Genomic DNA, 15468 nt, shown 5'->3' on the forward strand with positions numbered 1-15468 from the left:
TTCCCATCCCAGTCGAGGAATCAGCCCGAAAGATGGCAAAGTGGGGCGAAGGCGACCCTCGTTGGATCGTGGAAGAGAGAGCGGACGCCACGAATGTGAACAACTGGCACTGGTGAGTTGCTTTTGTGTGGATGTTTTGGCCGGTTGTCAGGAGGTTGGACCCATATTTCCGAACTGACACCATGCCGCGGCATGTCACTGTACCAGCTGTCTTTCCCCGTCTTACATGGCGATGGGAGCGCCAGAAAAATCCTCGGTATTTTGTTGATCAAAGTGTAATATGCGTCCTTGACTTGACTCCTTGGTAGAGATCGAAGACACAAGAACCGTTGTGATTTCATTTGAATGAACTACAAAACGTCCGAACACGAACACCCCCCCCCCACACACACATGACCCACATGTCTGATAGTAAATGTATGTTGCGTCATGAGATCGGATCACGTTGTCTTGTTATGGAAGCAGGCAGGACAAGAAATTGCAATTTTGGGGCCTATAAACAATAGGCAAATGTATACTGGATGTTGGGGGAAAATAACATGGCTGGCATGGCTCCCAGGGTAATCAAATCCCATAATTGGGACAAAGGACCTATAATTGTCTCTACAATGATTAAACCTTAGGGACAATTACATGTATATTTGGTCCAATCATAGGAGCTACAGCATTAACTTCATTAGATCTATGATGTATTGTTTCATGTCACCATGGAGAAGGATGACATCCAGTAGTGTTGGTTTATTTTCTAACAAAGACTCTAACTATTTACTAAGGATGCACGAATCAGGATTCACCCTGAATCAGTGGGTCGATTCAGATCTGATCCACCAAAGCCCAGTCGTAGTCGGGTTCAGACTGTTCATACCAGGATCAATGCCATGCCTGGGTCCGGTGAATCCCGATTTGTGAACTAGTATGAATTGGGTCAAATATCATGTTTGTCATATTCAAATAAAGTTGCATATCGGTTCTTCCAAAAAGAAGGGATAGGCCTCTCATAGATGATTTTGACTCCTTTACCTCCAGGACAGAGAAGAACGCCACCCCCTGGTCCAAGAAGCGGTTAGAGGAGTTATTGGTTGGGCTGAAGATTGAGGCAGATGGAGGTGGGTGTTTTCCTGAGTTAAATCAAGAAAATCTAAAGAAAAAGTACACACATACTACACTAATGTGTTATACACATGCACACACAAACACTAACACACATGCACAAACGCTAACATGCATGCTCAATAACATGCATACACACAAACTAACACACATGCACTCATTAAGACACATGCACAAACTCACTGACAAACATGAACACACATGCACTAACAACACATGTACATGTACACACACTCACTAACACATGCACACATGTACATTTTGTATGTCACCAACAGCAGTAACAAGTCAGAATTGCTTGCTGTTTAACCTGAACTGTGTGAAATAACTTGTGTTCTGTCTTGTCTTTGTGAACAGTGAAGTGTGAAATAAAGGACATCTCAAAGATTGAAGGCGAGGCTACAATCAACAACAGAAAAAAGAAGTTAATCTTCTTCTACGAGTGGGAATTAGAGCTGGAATGGAAAGGTATGCTGATGTTTTATTTTTTGCTTTTTCCTTTCACACTTCTGTCTTTGTCACTTTCCTATTACCAAAGTGCAATGTTATTAAAATCAGTAGTAAAGTTTTCCGAGCCTATGGTACCAGTATTTGATTAAGTTTTTGGGTAGCTCTCTCTCTCTAACGTTAGAAAGTTTGATAAGTGATAGTTGAGACTAAAACAGTTGGTGTCAAACATATTCTTACAGGCAGCTTAGGGGATAGTAAAACAAGTTTTACTGGCAAGGCAGAAATACCCAACCTGAGTGAAGAGAATGATATGGAGGATATAGATGTGAGTATGCTCCTTGTTGTCTTGTCCATTAGAGATATGTTCAAGATAGATTAGTTCTGAACTTTTTGTTATTCTTTTTAACACCAACATTTGGTCAACATTACCATTCCCTACGTCCAAGGAGTATCGGAAAAACTCAGACGTATCTTCCAAAACTTCAACATTGCCACTAACTTCAAACCTCACTCAACTCTCAGGCAGAAACTAGTCCATCCAAAAGACAGGCCTGAAAAAGGCATCAAAGCCAATGTCATCTACAAACTGAAATGTGAGGAACCGAACTGCAATAACATGTACATTGGGGAGACAAGTCGACCACTAAAAGAACGGTACAAGGAACATTGCAGAAAGAGCGCTAACCGCTACTCCTCTGCCATTTACCACCATCTAAAACACAACCAGGGACACTCATTCAATTTCGAATCCACGGACATCCTAGATCGTGAAGAACGCTGGTTCGAACGGGGAATTAGAGAAGCAATATATGAGAGGATGTACAACCCCGCCCTCAACAGGAAAGGCGGTCTACGCGTTCAACTTTCAGGCACCTGGGATAATGCACTGCCCACCACCCCCCACCCCCAGACAAGCAACATTTAGTTACTGTACTAGAACAACAGTAGCTAATTGAACTATTGGCATAACTTTGTCTTGAGTTAATCTTCTTTTTGAAGACTACTTCAAGACATCCTAAATTGTCTTTACCTCATTAACATATCTATTCAGAGTTTTGGTATAAAGCTGGTGTTCTCAGTCCTATCGTTAGTCACTGACGAAAGACAGTGGATACTGTCTGAAACGTCTGACTGTTTCAAAATCTTATCCAGTTGCTTGAGTAATTATTTTTGGCGTATCTTATTACCTGGATGTCTAACCTTCATCAACGTATTTCAAGTAATGTTTGTATTTATGTATGTGTAAATTATTTGCATCCGTCACCCTTACATCTTCAACTTAGTCAGTTATGGTTACCAAGTAGGATTATGTCCTTATTACCTGGATATCTAACCTTCATTTACAATTCTGTTGTTACTTACTTGAGACTGTTTAGCTCACACACATTTCCCCCCATTCAGGTAAATGTTTCTGTGAAGTCTAATTCAGACGAGGCGCACAAAGTGAAGGAAGTCATCAGGAAAAAGGGTTCAGACGTCATTAGGGAAAGGCTTGGCCAGTACATTAAGGATTTAAAAACAGGTATCTGGTAATCAATGCTTACTTTGCTAATTATCAGCTGTTGGTTCCTTCTCTTTGTAAAGGCCCAGATATCCTCTTGCATTGGTATTGGTTAGCAGAGCACTGTTAATCTTGAAACTTTCATGGTGGGTTTTTTTTTGCAATTTTCCCTGTGACCTTTCCACAGCAAATTCATGACACTGTAAAAATGCATTTCCAATTTATTGCTGCTGTACTACAGAATTGTCTCAATGGCAAACTCAAAACACTGCAAAACCCTCCTGTTGCTCTCCTATAGGGAAATAAAGCCACTGTGAAAGTAGATGAACTTACAGTATCTAGCACATGCTTAATCTTATATCCTTTGTTTACAAGGGAAAACTTCTTTTCTTTTTCAGAATTTTCTCAGAACTTGATTCTTCCCTCTAAAGATCAGAAAAAATCTCCAACAGCAGCAGAAAAGAAGCCAGTAGTCAAAAAGGTGAGTTGTCCCCCCACCTGGAATTCGACAAATGTCAAAGCTTCAGATTTGATTCAGCAACAATTTTGTTGAAACTTGATACTCACTGAAATGTTATTTGTATGTAGGATATAAGCACACTGCCGGTTGTCAGTAAAGCAGCACCAAAGGAGCAGATGATCGGTGTGAAGATCAACACACTTACCTACAAGTATCAGGAGGACTTCCTGTGCCCACCTGACGAGCTGTACACCACCCTGACAGACGTGGTCGTAAGTTCTCATCACTCACTAGACTTCTGATTCAGTACATAACCCAGGACATGTTTGGAAACTTAAGATTGGTCAACAGTGCTTACATCGTTTCTTTATCATTGGCATTGTGATATACACATACTGGGTATGTCACTAGAAAGGTTGTTTATTTACCCCATTGTAAGTATCATGCATTCAGTGAACTACCCGCAATTGAAGGTACATAGAATATCAGGTATAATGTCAACCATTCTTGTACACTTTATCAATAGCACTGCTGCCATCAATTTGTGTATAAAAAGCGATCAGATAAAAAGTGATATCATAATTGCTACTTTGCCTTCCAGAGAGTGCAGGCCTGGACACACAGTCCTGCAGAGATGGAGACAGAAAAAGGCGGACCTTTTGTACTCTTCAATGGCATGGTGGAGGGGATCTTTGATGAGTTGGTAAGATATCAAAGATATATTGTATTAGCCACGACTTTCCTATTTAACATCAACTTATAATTTCGACCACCATATTTAAAAACGGTGTTAGCCTCTGGGATTACTGACGCTGTATGTAGGCATGTTTTTGTAAAATGTGGTGGTCTTAGGGAACCTGGAAGAAATATCAGATGCGAAAGGTAGTTTGTTATTGTGATCTCAATGCATTTTGTCAGTCGTGTCGATTTGAGTGCTAACGTTTTTCAATAACACAAAACCAAACATACATGCACAGTTGTATTTCGAAGTGATCTGAAGCTGAGGATATCTGACTTGATTTTTGTTAAATACAGTGTTGTATATTCATGCACCAACATCGTCTCTCCTTACAGTCCTTCCCTAACAAAATTGTGATGCGGTGGAGGTTCAAGTCATGGCCACCAGGTGGGACATGTTTTCTATTTGTATATTGCTGTAGAACAGGTAGAGTAATAAATATGTTGACTTAATGTATGCTTTTACTAGTAATGAGGCCATGATTAAAGATAAATGTAGAGTGAAAAAAAGTAAGTGAAAGTGATCTTAAACCAGCTTAGCTCCAAAGAACTCAACAAACAGATGAGCTACTCTTCCACTGGTCGTGGTACATAAAACTGTTATGTAATGCCGTAATTGCTTTCGACACAACTGACACCTTACAGATGTCACATTCATGTACAGTGAAGTTGTTTCTACCCATCTTGCATACTGAGATGTGTCTGTCTATTTACCCAGCACACTACTCTGTGGTGACAGTCCAGCTGATCGACAAACACGACCACACCGTGATGAGGTTGACCCAGACCGGCATCCCCGACAGCGACTTTGACAGAACGAAGGCTGGCTGGAGACAGTACTACTGGGTTCCCATTAAGGACACCTTCGGGTTCGGGGCCAGGGTGGGAAGTCTTTGACGTCCGATTCGGCAATGAGAATTAGGAGTAGTGTTAAAGGCTGCCTTCCAAACTGTAGTCCATTGTCCTGACTGTGAAAAGAACAAATTCTCTCCATTGTATTTGTAAGCTGTGACCAAACAGCTTTGGCATGGTGAGGTTAACCAGGAATACCTTCAATATTTGTGAACAAGATTGATACTGAACGAGAAGGCACTCCTCAGTGTGCCCGTATCTTCTGTTAGAATGCTTGCCAGTAGGAATGTTAGTTCACCCGTACCTAGAAGTAGAATAGCGATTAGGAGAGTTTTGATGCTAGTGTATTCTCGACGACTTCCATTTGCATGCAAACTCTAGACTTTTTAAGCAATGCAAGTAGTCAAGCATGTTCTTATCAATGCTAACAAAAACAGTTGGCTTTCAGACCAAATCACAACAAGCAACTGTGATCGTTGGGGAAATATTTGTTGTAGCTAAAAGCAAGGAAAGGTGACTGCATGCCATTTGTACAGCCTTATAATGTGTCTGAAAATGTCCGGCTTTTATTCCTGTTTGATGGAAAGGAGTAGCTGGAATCTATTTATTTATTGGTATTTTTCATTTTCCACTGGACTCGAACATCATTTTCAGTTACATTGTATTCTGAATGTAGGTATTTGATTTGGTCATATCTACAACACCTATAGATACCACTCTACTGTGGTCATTTGTTGAAGTGCATAGTACAGTCCCGTACCTTGGCCCCAAAACCTACTATGTATGTCCATAAGCTAGGATAATTTTATTTTTGCGTCTATGATTTTATGTCTAGGTTCTTAAACTGGGACTATGCCATGATTTTCCTGAGATAAAGAATTTTTAAATTTGAGTTTGGACAATAAAATTTTAATGTTTTTCATTCTGCTTTTCACTGGATGGTTTGATGGGATATGCTGTTAATTACATGGAATATAACATTAATTAAGTCTTTTTCTTCTTCTCCTGCTCTCTGTGGTATGTACAATAGCCTGTGTAATAGCCATAATCTCTCGCTGTCAGGGGCTGATTGGACCTCTGGGGACCTGAACAGTGGAAGGGCTGCTAGAAGTGTGATTTAGTCTGTGTATTTATAATCGTCAAAAATGCACTTCCATTTGAACCTGATGCTACTGAAAGGGATTAGGGTAAACATTTTTGGCTAGCAGTATCAGTTTTGGTGACTTTGAACGGTCCAATGGCTAAGGTAACGGACACAAGATCTAGATACGTTGATGATAAGCCAAAAATAATAACTCAAGCAACTGGATAAAATTTTGAAACAGACGTTTCAGGCGGCTTCCGCTGTCTTTCGTCAGTGACTAAAGATAGGACTGGAAAACCAGGTTTTATACCAAAACTCTGAATAGATATGTTAATGAGGTTAAGACAAGTGTCTAGAGGTCACAGCATTCCCAGATAGACACTGTCCTTGGGAAAGGCACTTAATATGACTTTCCTCACTCCACCCAGGTGTAAAAAATTTTGGTTGGGGAGATAAAAGGCAGCGGAAAGAGAGGGATAGGCTCCGCCATCAAATATCATGCCTTAGTTAGACACAGCAGATAACAACCCAACGCCCTATGGACTCAAAAAGGCTACCTTTACCTTTTTATGTTTCTGCTTAATCAGACTTTGAACAAACTTTGCTAATGTTGCTAAGACTTTAAGTCTTTGATGATGTAAGGTTTCTTAGCTGTGGCATTTGAGAGGAAACGAGTCAAACAATCTGATTGGGAATATCTGAATCCATCATTTATTAAAATGCAACAAATTAACTTGCAATATCCAATCGACTAAACTGAAAGATACACAAGGATATGGCTCTTGAAATAAAGGTTTCTCTCTTCAATACTTACAACACAAGGGAAGGTATCAACACTACGTTCTGTGTAGCCCCCTCCCCATCATTGCAACATTGGTGTGAGACTGCTGAAGTGCTGCTGCAGACTCAAAGAATCCCTATTTTAAGTTATCATCCACTTGCCACTAATCTCAGACAAGTGGGATATGTACCATTCCAAATCCATACATTATGCTACTGTAGCACAGGAGGGGCGAACCTGCTTGGTTATGAGAATCATTTATCAGTGAAATACTGGCTCCTTTTGAACAGTAACACATCTGTAGTCTGTACAAAATAACACATTTCTCTTGGTCAAGCCTGTTTTGACCATGAGTGACTGTCTTCTTGCAGCCTACCCAGAGAAAAGAATTTACGGTAATACATGTTCATTAAAAGTAGTACTATAATATTACTTCCATACACAATGTCCAACGAAAGGAACTCAAATAAGTAAACATGTCTTCAAGGAATGTAAACTCTGCTATGTCTGTGGAACTACTTCATACAAAGGAGACAATACTCTGCAAAACAAATATTGCCATTGATATACACATTTCCTGGAAATTCTGTCTTACTATGTCTTCAAAATTGAATGTGCTACACTTCAAGGAATACGAGACAGGTGCCAGTATACAATTGAAAAGCAGAGTAAACCTCTTGGATGTGGACAACAGTTTTGTGAACACCTGTCCCTTTTACGGAAATCTTATTACATCGTAAAAGAGCGGAGTCAGGCGTCTGTGTCTTGTTGGTGGCAGAAATCACTTGTCGTCGCTGACAGTCGACGTGGCTGGGTCAGTGTTTGCTGCAACGAGTGGCAGGTTGGTCTCTATCAGCTTCACCATCAGATCCACCGCATCCTGAGCTTTGCCCGGACCCGTTCTCTGGCCTGACCGCTGGCTGACGGGCTTGGCCTTTGGGGAGACGTCCGAGTCGCTTCCCGACTCGGAGGTTCCGCTGCTGAGCTGCGGCGACGTCTGGTCGGCGGCAGCGGAAGTGGACGGTTGCGGCGAGTGCGCACGCTTGGCCGCTGCTTTGGTCGGTTCTTTGCTTGGTGGTTTTTGCTGCTTGCTGTCTTCTGATTTTGTGCTCATCCTCATTTTCTTGACAGGTGTTTCATCACTCTCACCTGAAAGTATGGTTAACAAATACCAAATATTAAAAGTCTGTCAACAACTGTTCGAGTTATGCTGTTGCTTGGTAAAAAGTGGTTGATTTACATTTTTTATAACCAAAACAATTGTTTCAGGCTAGCATTAGGGATAGTACAAAGTCTTCATGGGTGAGGATACCTGTTGGTAAAATATTACTTTTTGCTGAGCTTAAGATTTGTTTGAGTGGCATCATAGATGACTTAAGTATTCAAAACTTTTGTACAACTTCTTACCTTCAGTACTTGAGTCTTGAGTGGTTTCCTTCCCTTCCCCTTTACTAGTCCCCTTCTGAGAAGTTGACGGCTTCTCTTCCTTGTCCTTTTCTTGGCACTCCTTGTCTTTCTCCTCCTCCTCCTCCTCCTTGGCCCCCTCCCCTGCCACCCCGTCCCGTAGCTGCTGGTAGCGCTTGCCCGTTGCCAGGATGTGCTGCAGACTGGGGAGCAGCATGGGGCTGAGGGGGGTCTGACCAAGCACCCCCAGCAGGAGGGACAGCTCACGCAGGTCCTGTAAGGTCATATGCATCCGTGAATAATTTCATCAGGTTGGTAAGTCACTGGATAATAAAGTTCTTTGTACACAACCAAGTGTTTTATTCACACTAATGTTTCGGTGTTCGGTGACAGACAGTCACTGAAATGTTGGTGTGAATAAAACAACAATTGTTTGTGTACTTTTGTTATCTAAGCTTGTATACACTTAAGATTGTCGCGTTTTACGTGTTACTTGAAGGACAGGACTGGAAGGAGTCTCAGAAACAGCATACTGGAAAGCTATTTTCAGTCTGCAATGCATTGACTATAGGTGATCAACAAGTCCAAGGAGGTCTATATAACCTCCTTGACAAGTCTTACCCCATTGAGACTGCGAGAGGCTTTGAGCAGCTCGTCCGGTGTGGCTGTGTCAATACTGGTCTTCTCTGCAACGATGGCCGTGACCACGTTATCCAGGAGGGACTGTCTCACCACCTGCTGGCTGCACACACCTTCCGAGTGGATCTACAGGGAGGGGAAGGTTAGTTGTTTATCTCTGTGTACCAAAACAACTAGGCAGGGTTTTATTTTTCTGTAAATAGAGTGTGTTTGTTTTCGATAAGAAGTCCAGAAAGACTAGTGGTGTGCCAATGGATTTGTATCAAAGTATGCAATCTCCTGAGCTCTACAACTTACTCTCTCCTGGCCCATGAGTTCTGCAATGCTTGTATTTCTGAAATTTACAGGTACATCCAACCTGACCCACAAAAACTAAGACAGCATCACTGTAGACATTTGGTTCTATGCCAAAGACTGCCAAACACTATATAATGAACACAACACAACAAAATGTCTGCAACCAATCAAATATCCCATTTACATCTTCCTCCACACTGGTACCAACAGTTCTCTGCAATATATACTGTACGAATACACTGTACGGATATAAAAACAAAGCCTTACCCTTGGGAAGAAGATGGCAAAGAAGGAGAAGATGGTATTGTTGTTAAGGCAGACCCGCTCCTCCATCAGGATTGCGTCCACATAGTCCGCAAATGCTGGGGACGACATCAGCCTCTTGATGTAGGTCTTGTCTATGTGCTGTGAATATAACAATATAATGTACATGTTCGTAAAATGTTGCTTTATATAAAACATGTAATTGGAAACATGCAACAAGTAACAATAACAGTACACAATGCTATAGTTTTTTCCACACAGGTCACATCTTACTTGACTTGCCTGAGCCTTGCCTTACACTCTGTGAAAGCAGTGAAAGCCAATAAAGCATACAGATTCATACAGAACAGGTAAAACTTACAACATAAAAGATACTCAAAGGCTCACACTTTATTCCTACACGACCTGGGTTTTATATATGCCAAGACCCTGCTCGGAATGTAGAGCCAATGATTTGTTACCTGTGAGTTGTAGATGTCCAGCCATAACTGAGGGAAGAAGGTGTAATGGAGTGGGACTCCTTCGTAGGCCACCAAAGCACCTGGAAGTCAAGTGGATGTTTTGTCAGTGTAAGAAGTTTGCAAACAAATGGTGAGTGTATCATACAGCAATGAAAAACAAATGAGAAATCTCTGCACAAGTTGTGAAACTATCTTTCAGATGACTTCACATACTTATCAAAGAGTCGATAACAGTACAGAAGTCCATGTCAAAGATAGGGTGGCTGAAATACATACTAATGCAACAAGTTTCTAAATTTAAAGTGACCATTTATTGGTGGTTTTCAGCCTACCTGTGAGATACACTTTGATACAGATAGCAAAACAAGTGGCTGAGCAGAAAAACTAGCCACTATAGCAGCTGATGGTTGTTGGCTACTTTTCATGTTTCTATGATCATACACCAGTCTTAAGCTTAGCAGTTGGTCAGTTATACTTGACAGGATGCTGAGGTGAGATACAGAACTGAGGTGGGGGTTGGCTCTATAAACTTAAACTTCTGTCTGTCTCTGATTGTCACAATGTTTCAACAAATACTTACTGAGGTTGATGAAGGCATCAGGCATGAGGTCCTGGTTTGCTGCCACCCGGCACAGGATGTCGATGAACTTGTGGTAGGGGTAGAAGAACTCGTCCATGGCCCTGTCATAGTTCTCGTCTTCACCCTGGGATAGATACAGCAAACAGCAAGACAATGTTACAACTGACTTTTAGTATAGTCTAGTTACAGTGTAGGACAATGCACACATGTACATGTATGTATTATGTTGGCATGACTGATGTTGCCTTGAATTACATGAACTTCAATGTTTGTACTTTCTGCAATTGGGCTCGCTTGGAAATCAGTCTAGCCTAAGCAAAGCCACTACCCTATTGTTTAAATTTGGGCTTGCTTGGAAATTAGTGTAGCCTGACTGAAGTGACTACCCTATTGTTTAGTATACATGTTCAATAAATAAATAAACAGACATGTCATATGTCAAAATCACAGTGTATTTCAGAAAGCAACATCTCTTGTAATTATCAAAGTGAACCAAGAAAATTTCCATTGTAATGTCTTGTCTTTGTCAGCACCAATAAATAAAAGAAAGAAAAAGCACTGCTCTCAGAAGTGACTACGGCAACCTACCCTGTGTGCCTCTGCCTGGTTTGGGTGGAGGAACATCTGCATGTCGGGGCGGGGAGGGCGGATGTTGGCCTTGTTGGGAACAGCCTTTGTCCCACGGTGGGGGAAGAATGGTCCTAGGGTGACTGTAGCAGGCACAGAGAAGAAAAACACAGACTCTCTTAAAGATGTGTATCCGGGCACAATGTGTTCAAGCTGATAAGATTAAGACCAGATCAGACAAGCATATAAATTACAGTATGAGTCTGAGGGGACCTGGCAGCAGTATTATTCAAAAACTTACAGCGCTATATTTTTTAGCTTCCGTAATATGTAGATTTATAACATTGTCTTGATACTAGTAACTATTTGCAGCATGTAGACAATAGCAGGTTAGTAGGTGAATTCACTACAACTCTTATTTAGCAAAGCAGTGCACATCTCTACTGGTGATATATGTAACACACAATCAGATCAAAACAAAGGACAGAACATGACCACACACCAGCTGATAAAACCACAACTATAGGAAAGTTAACTTCCAGTGTATTTACAAACTGTTATTTACAGAGTGAATAGCAAAGGTACGTCTACTGACAATACACCGACAGCACATCTCACACAACAAAGTGCAAACTCCTATCATGCTTACATGCCATGTGGTAGTGTTCCACAATACCTGGCACATTGGTTCTCTGGAAGTTGGCGTGGGCGTGCTGCAGGATGGGGATGAAGCTCTGGGTGCACTCTCGTGGACACAAGGACACCAGAACCTGGAGAACCTCTGTGGAAGAACAATGGACAAAAAACATATTCAACATAATCTTGTAGTGAAAGTGAACGATCTCGAAACAGTTAAGTTCAAATAAACTGAATGAACAGATAAGCTACTCTTCCATTACCTACTATGTATAAGGTAGTTACTAATTCAGGTACAGGTTCAATGTACCAGGAAAATTCCTCTAGCTCTTTTTGACAAGTACAGTCAAACCTGCCTAGGCGACCACCTTTTCAACGCGACCACCTGGCCATGGCGACCGCTTTTTCTCGGTCCCGAAAATTTTCCCCATAGGAACAAGCATTAAGCTGCCTGCCCAAGGCGACCACCCGTCCAACGCGACCGCGACCGCCACGAATTGGGACCGCACAGAGCACAATCCCTGCCCATGGCGGCCGCCTAATTTTCAAGCGTGTGGTGACTTCGGATCATTTTGCTGTCGAATTTCACGGAAATGTTTTCAAGTCTTTGAAGGACAAAAATAAGGACACAAATATATGGAATAGCAATGTTATGGCATCGATTCCTCCATGAAGCGTTTTAATAAAACGTTCCCCCTATAAACATTGTAAAGACAAATGTTTGTGATGTTGTTGTACCTATCGCCGTAATCTTATAGTTTACCGCAAACTTAGTTCGGTTTAAACTCAATTTTCAAAACGAGTACGTAGTGCATGGCGTCAAAAAGTCAGATTTCACAGAAATTACTATCTATTTCTTGTATTTTCAACAAAAATGTGTCTGTGTCTTACTAAATTCCGCCGAAAAATGACTTCGCGGCGGGCAAAACATCGGGCGAGAAATGTTGTCCCGACGCCATCTTGGATTTGGCGTGGCCCGGATTTGGCGTACCGCTGACCTTTCTAAAACACGATGCTTTTGTGTATGAACATTTACGAATACTCTAGTTATTGATGAAAATTAATATTCTAATTTTCCTTTTATTTCCATGAATCTCACAAACCTTTATTGGACGCTGTGCGCTCTGCTGCACTGACTGATACCTTTCGATGCCGGTCGCACAGAGCTTGGCGGCGCGGCGCGACGAAATCACACCGTTCCGTTTTCATCTTTTGATAGGATCCTTAAGTTGTCAGATCAAAAACTTTTTGCCCCTTTTATCCAGCGGTCGGCGCCGCAAAAAGGCTGGGGTCAGCAGGTGTTTTCTAGGGATTTGTCTTTAATAGGCCGTAAAACTTCGATGATGTGTGTGTGTGTGTGTACGGCGCTGCGAGATCATCGAGGCAACCATTGTTTTGTAGTCAAAATTATGACGAAAATTTGTCATGATGTAATGAGAATTGAACCTAGTGGGGGTCATGCTGTCTAAATTCACATACTTTTCCATCCATACACGTACTGTATTTGAAAACCTCGACCTGGAAACATGTGAGTGGAATCCACCTGTCCATCGCAACCGTTTTTGCTCGGTCCGCCGGGTGGTCGCCTTGGGCAGGTTTGACTGTACAATGAATACTGGACAACGGCTTAACGCCCTGTTCTATGGGCTGCAACCCTTTCCGGTAGGGTGCAAGTCAGGTGAGTGACAAAAGCTAGAGGCAGGGTTACTAACCACTGGACTACGCACCCTGCAAAAGAATGTCTTGACTGTAATTAAAGCTGGAGATGAAGATGACTTACCAAAGCACTGTTGTCTGACTTCAGGAGGGGTGTAAGAGTTGAGCAGAGTCATGAGTTTCCTGCCCAGTTCCATTTTCTCCTGCCACTGCAGTAGGGACTGCTTTACTTCTGATGAAACAAAGTGACAAGTTGTCAGGGATAGAGCTGTATTCTATATAGTACCAGCAAACTGGTACTACTTCTTTTGTCCTATTTCTTTTTTTTACTTTTCTTGAAGTAAACTTTTCCTCTTGATGCATTCATATCTTTTCTGTTTCACTAAAACCTCTTAGTCGGTTCTTCCAAAAGGCCCCAACTGTTCAGCTCCAAGAGAATATGATCCGTGAATAGTTGGTAAATCACTGGACAACAAAGTTCTTTGCACACAACCATCATCATCTGTCACCTTCTGTAGGACAATACTAACAGGTCCTACTTTAATTTTGCACTGCGCAGCTAAGTGTTGCATTCACACTGCAGCAGTGGCACCTACATGTAGCTGTGGTGTGAAGTAGAATCAGTCATGAGGAAGGTGACAGATGATCATCAAAAAGGCAGCAGGTGATCATATACTGGTTGCGTGCAAACAACTTCAAGAGAATATAATCTCTTCAGTCTCCACAACCTGACCCAGCTAAAGTCCCTGACCTTTTTTGTCCATGTACTTGGTGCAGGTGTCCAGGATGGAGTAGAGAATGGCTAACAGTTCCACCAGGTCTCCTGTCACGTGGCAGGCCGTGGCCTCGTGGAACATCAAGTGTAACGTGTTGAAGGACTGGGGAAAGATCAAAGAGGCAAAATTACAATCAGTCACATCATGCTAATCGAAACAAAAATATCTCATTGGGAACACTTGTGCTTGTTCAAAGGAGCAAAACAGTCTTAATGCTGGAAGAATATTCCATAAGTTGATGCAGCAACAAAAAAATCAAAAATGTTATTTTTCCATTGCTAAGAATAACCAAAAAAAAACGTCACAATTTTTTCATTTTGCCATTTAAAAAAAAATGCTGAGCACAAATCAGGGCTCAACAAGGCCAATAAAAAAATTAAAAATTGCCCAGGAACATATCTCCATACAATGGAAACAAATTGAGCTGAAAACTTCAGAGCAGCAATATATTTAAAGACAATCCCTCAGACATCTTTTCTACAGCCTAACTTTTACAATTGTCAGTAACAACAGTAAAAAGTAAGCAGATGAAAGTAATCTCCACCCACCTCACACATCAGACTCAGCCCCTTGTTGCAGGCCACCTGAAGCCGGTCCTCATCACTCTCCAGCAGGATGCGGAATGCACTGAAACACCACAACACACAGTACTGAGCACAGCACAGACATAACATAGCAGCATCCTGAGCTACAGTTGGACCTAAATAGACTGAGTGTCATCCTAGTTAGTTCCAGGGCTCCTATAGACTATATAGTCTCCCTTCACCAGAAGTGAAGACTTAAAAGTCTTCTATTTCGAAAAGTACCCTTAACGTAACTCCACCACACATGGTAGCACAGTAAAAGTGTCCTGGTTGAGCACACGCTGTTTTACCTGATGAGAGTGGTCCAGCAGGACCTGCCCTCCAGACAGTTGAGGTAGCAATTCAGAGTGGCGCGTTTGAAGGCTGCGATGTCCTGCTGTTCCTGCTTCGTCATCTCTGGTCGCCTGGCAACAAACAGCTGCATCAGGTGGAACAGCTCCTCCACAGCCTGTGGAGGACAGTCAGGTTATGTCAATACAGTAACATCAAGTTCTTCTAAAGTGCCCAAAGAAGAGCGCTGCACTATCAAGGCTACAATGGACAGGTACCAGTATTTGTTGACCAGCTAGCAGGTTCAATCAATCAATATCAAACAATCAACAATCTGCGGGCATCAGGTTTATGGCAT

At 41.9% G+C, this 15468-nt stretch overlaps 2 protein-coding genes across 6 annotated transcripts in view; one reads left to right on the top strand and one right to left on the bottom strand.

Moving 5' to 3' along the window:
* Nucleotides 1-3: 3 nt before the first annotated feature.
* Nucleotides 4-6033, top strand: LOC136433669 (activator of 90 kDa heat shock protein ATPase homolog 1-like). Its single transcript, XM_066426098.1, has 10 exons — nt 4-112; nt 1027-1106; nt 1468-1578; nt 1800-1885; nt 2962-3082; nt 3460-3542; nt 3650-3793; nt 4123-4224; nt 4596-4647; nt 4978-6033. The coding sequence occupies exons 1-10, from the start codon at nt 33-35 to the stop codon at nt 5154-5156; spliced, it is 1038 nt and encodes a 345-aa protein (XP_066282195.1). The 5' UTR covers nt 4-32; the 3' UTR covers nt 5157-6033.
* Nucleotides 6034-6883: 850 nt separating this feature from the next.
* The window catches only part of LOC136433667 (ubiquitin carboxyl-terminal hydrolase 34-like), a 45593-nt gene continuing 37008 nt past the window's right edge, over nt 6884-15468 (bottom strand). For 4 of the 5 annotated variants that reach the window (XM_066426095.1, XM_066426094.1, XM_066426092.1 and 1 more), the window contains exons 45-56: nt 15131-15288; nt 14805-14883; nt 14232-14358; nt 13605-13712; nt 11838-11969; nt 11210-11331; nt 10622-10745; nt 10042-10121; nt 9584-9721; nt 9002-9145; nt 8384-8654; nt 6884-8125 (exon numbers count right to left, since the gene is read on the bottom strand). In XM_066426095.1, the coding sequence (XP_066282192.1) occupies nt 7758-8125; nt 8384-8654; nt 9002-9145; nt 9584-9721; nt 10042-10121; nt 10622-10745; nt 11210-11331; nt 11838-11969; nt 13605-13712; nt 14232-14358; nt 14805-14883; nt 15131-15288 (1851 nt within the window). In that variant the 3' untranslated portion in view covers nt 6884-7757. The remainder of the gene's footprint in view (nt 8126-8383; nt 8655-9001; nt 9146-9583; nt 9722-10041; nt 10122-10621; nt 10746-11209; nt 11332-11837; nt 11970-13604; nt 13713-14231; nt 14359-14804; nt 14884-15130; nt 15289-15468) is intronic. The other variant, XM_066426093.1, reaches the window with a different exon arrangement.

The sequence above is a fragment of the Branchiostoma lanceolatum genome, chromosome 4 (assembly GCF_035083965.1).
Source record: "Branchiostoma lanceolatum isolate klBraLanc5 chromosome 4, klBraLanc5.hap2, whole genome shotgun sequence".
Classification (NCBI taxonomy): Eukaryota; Metazoa; Chordata; class Leptocardii; order Amphioxiformes; family Branchiostomatidae; genus Branchiostoma; species Branchiostoma lanceolatum.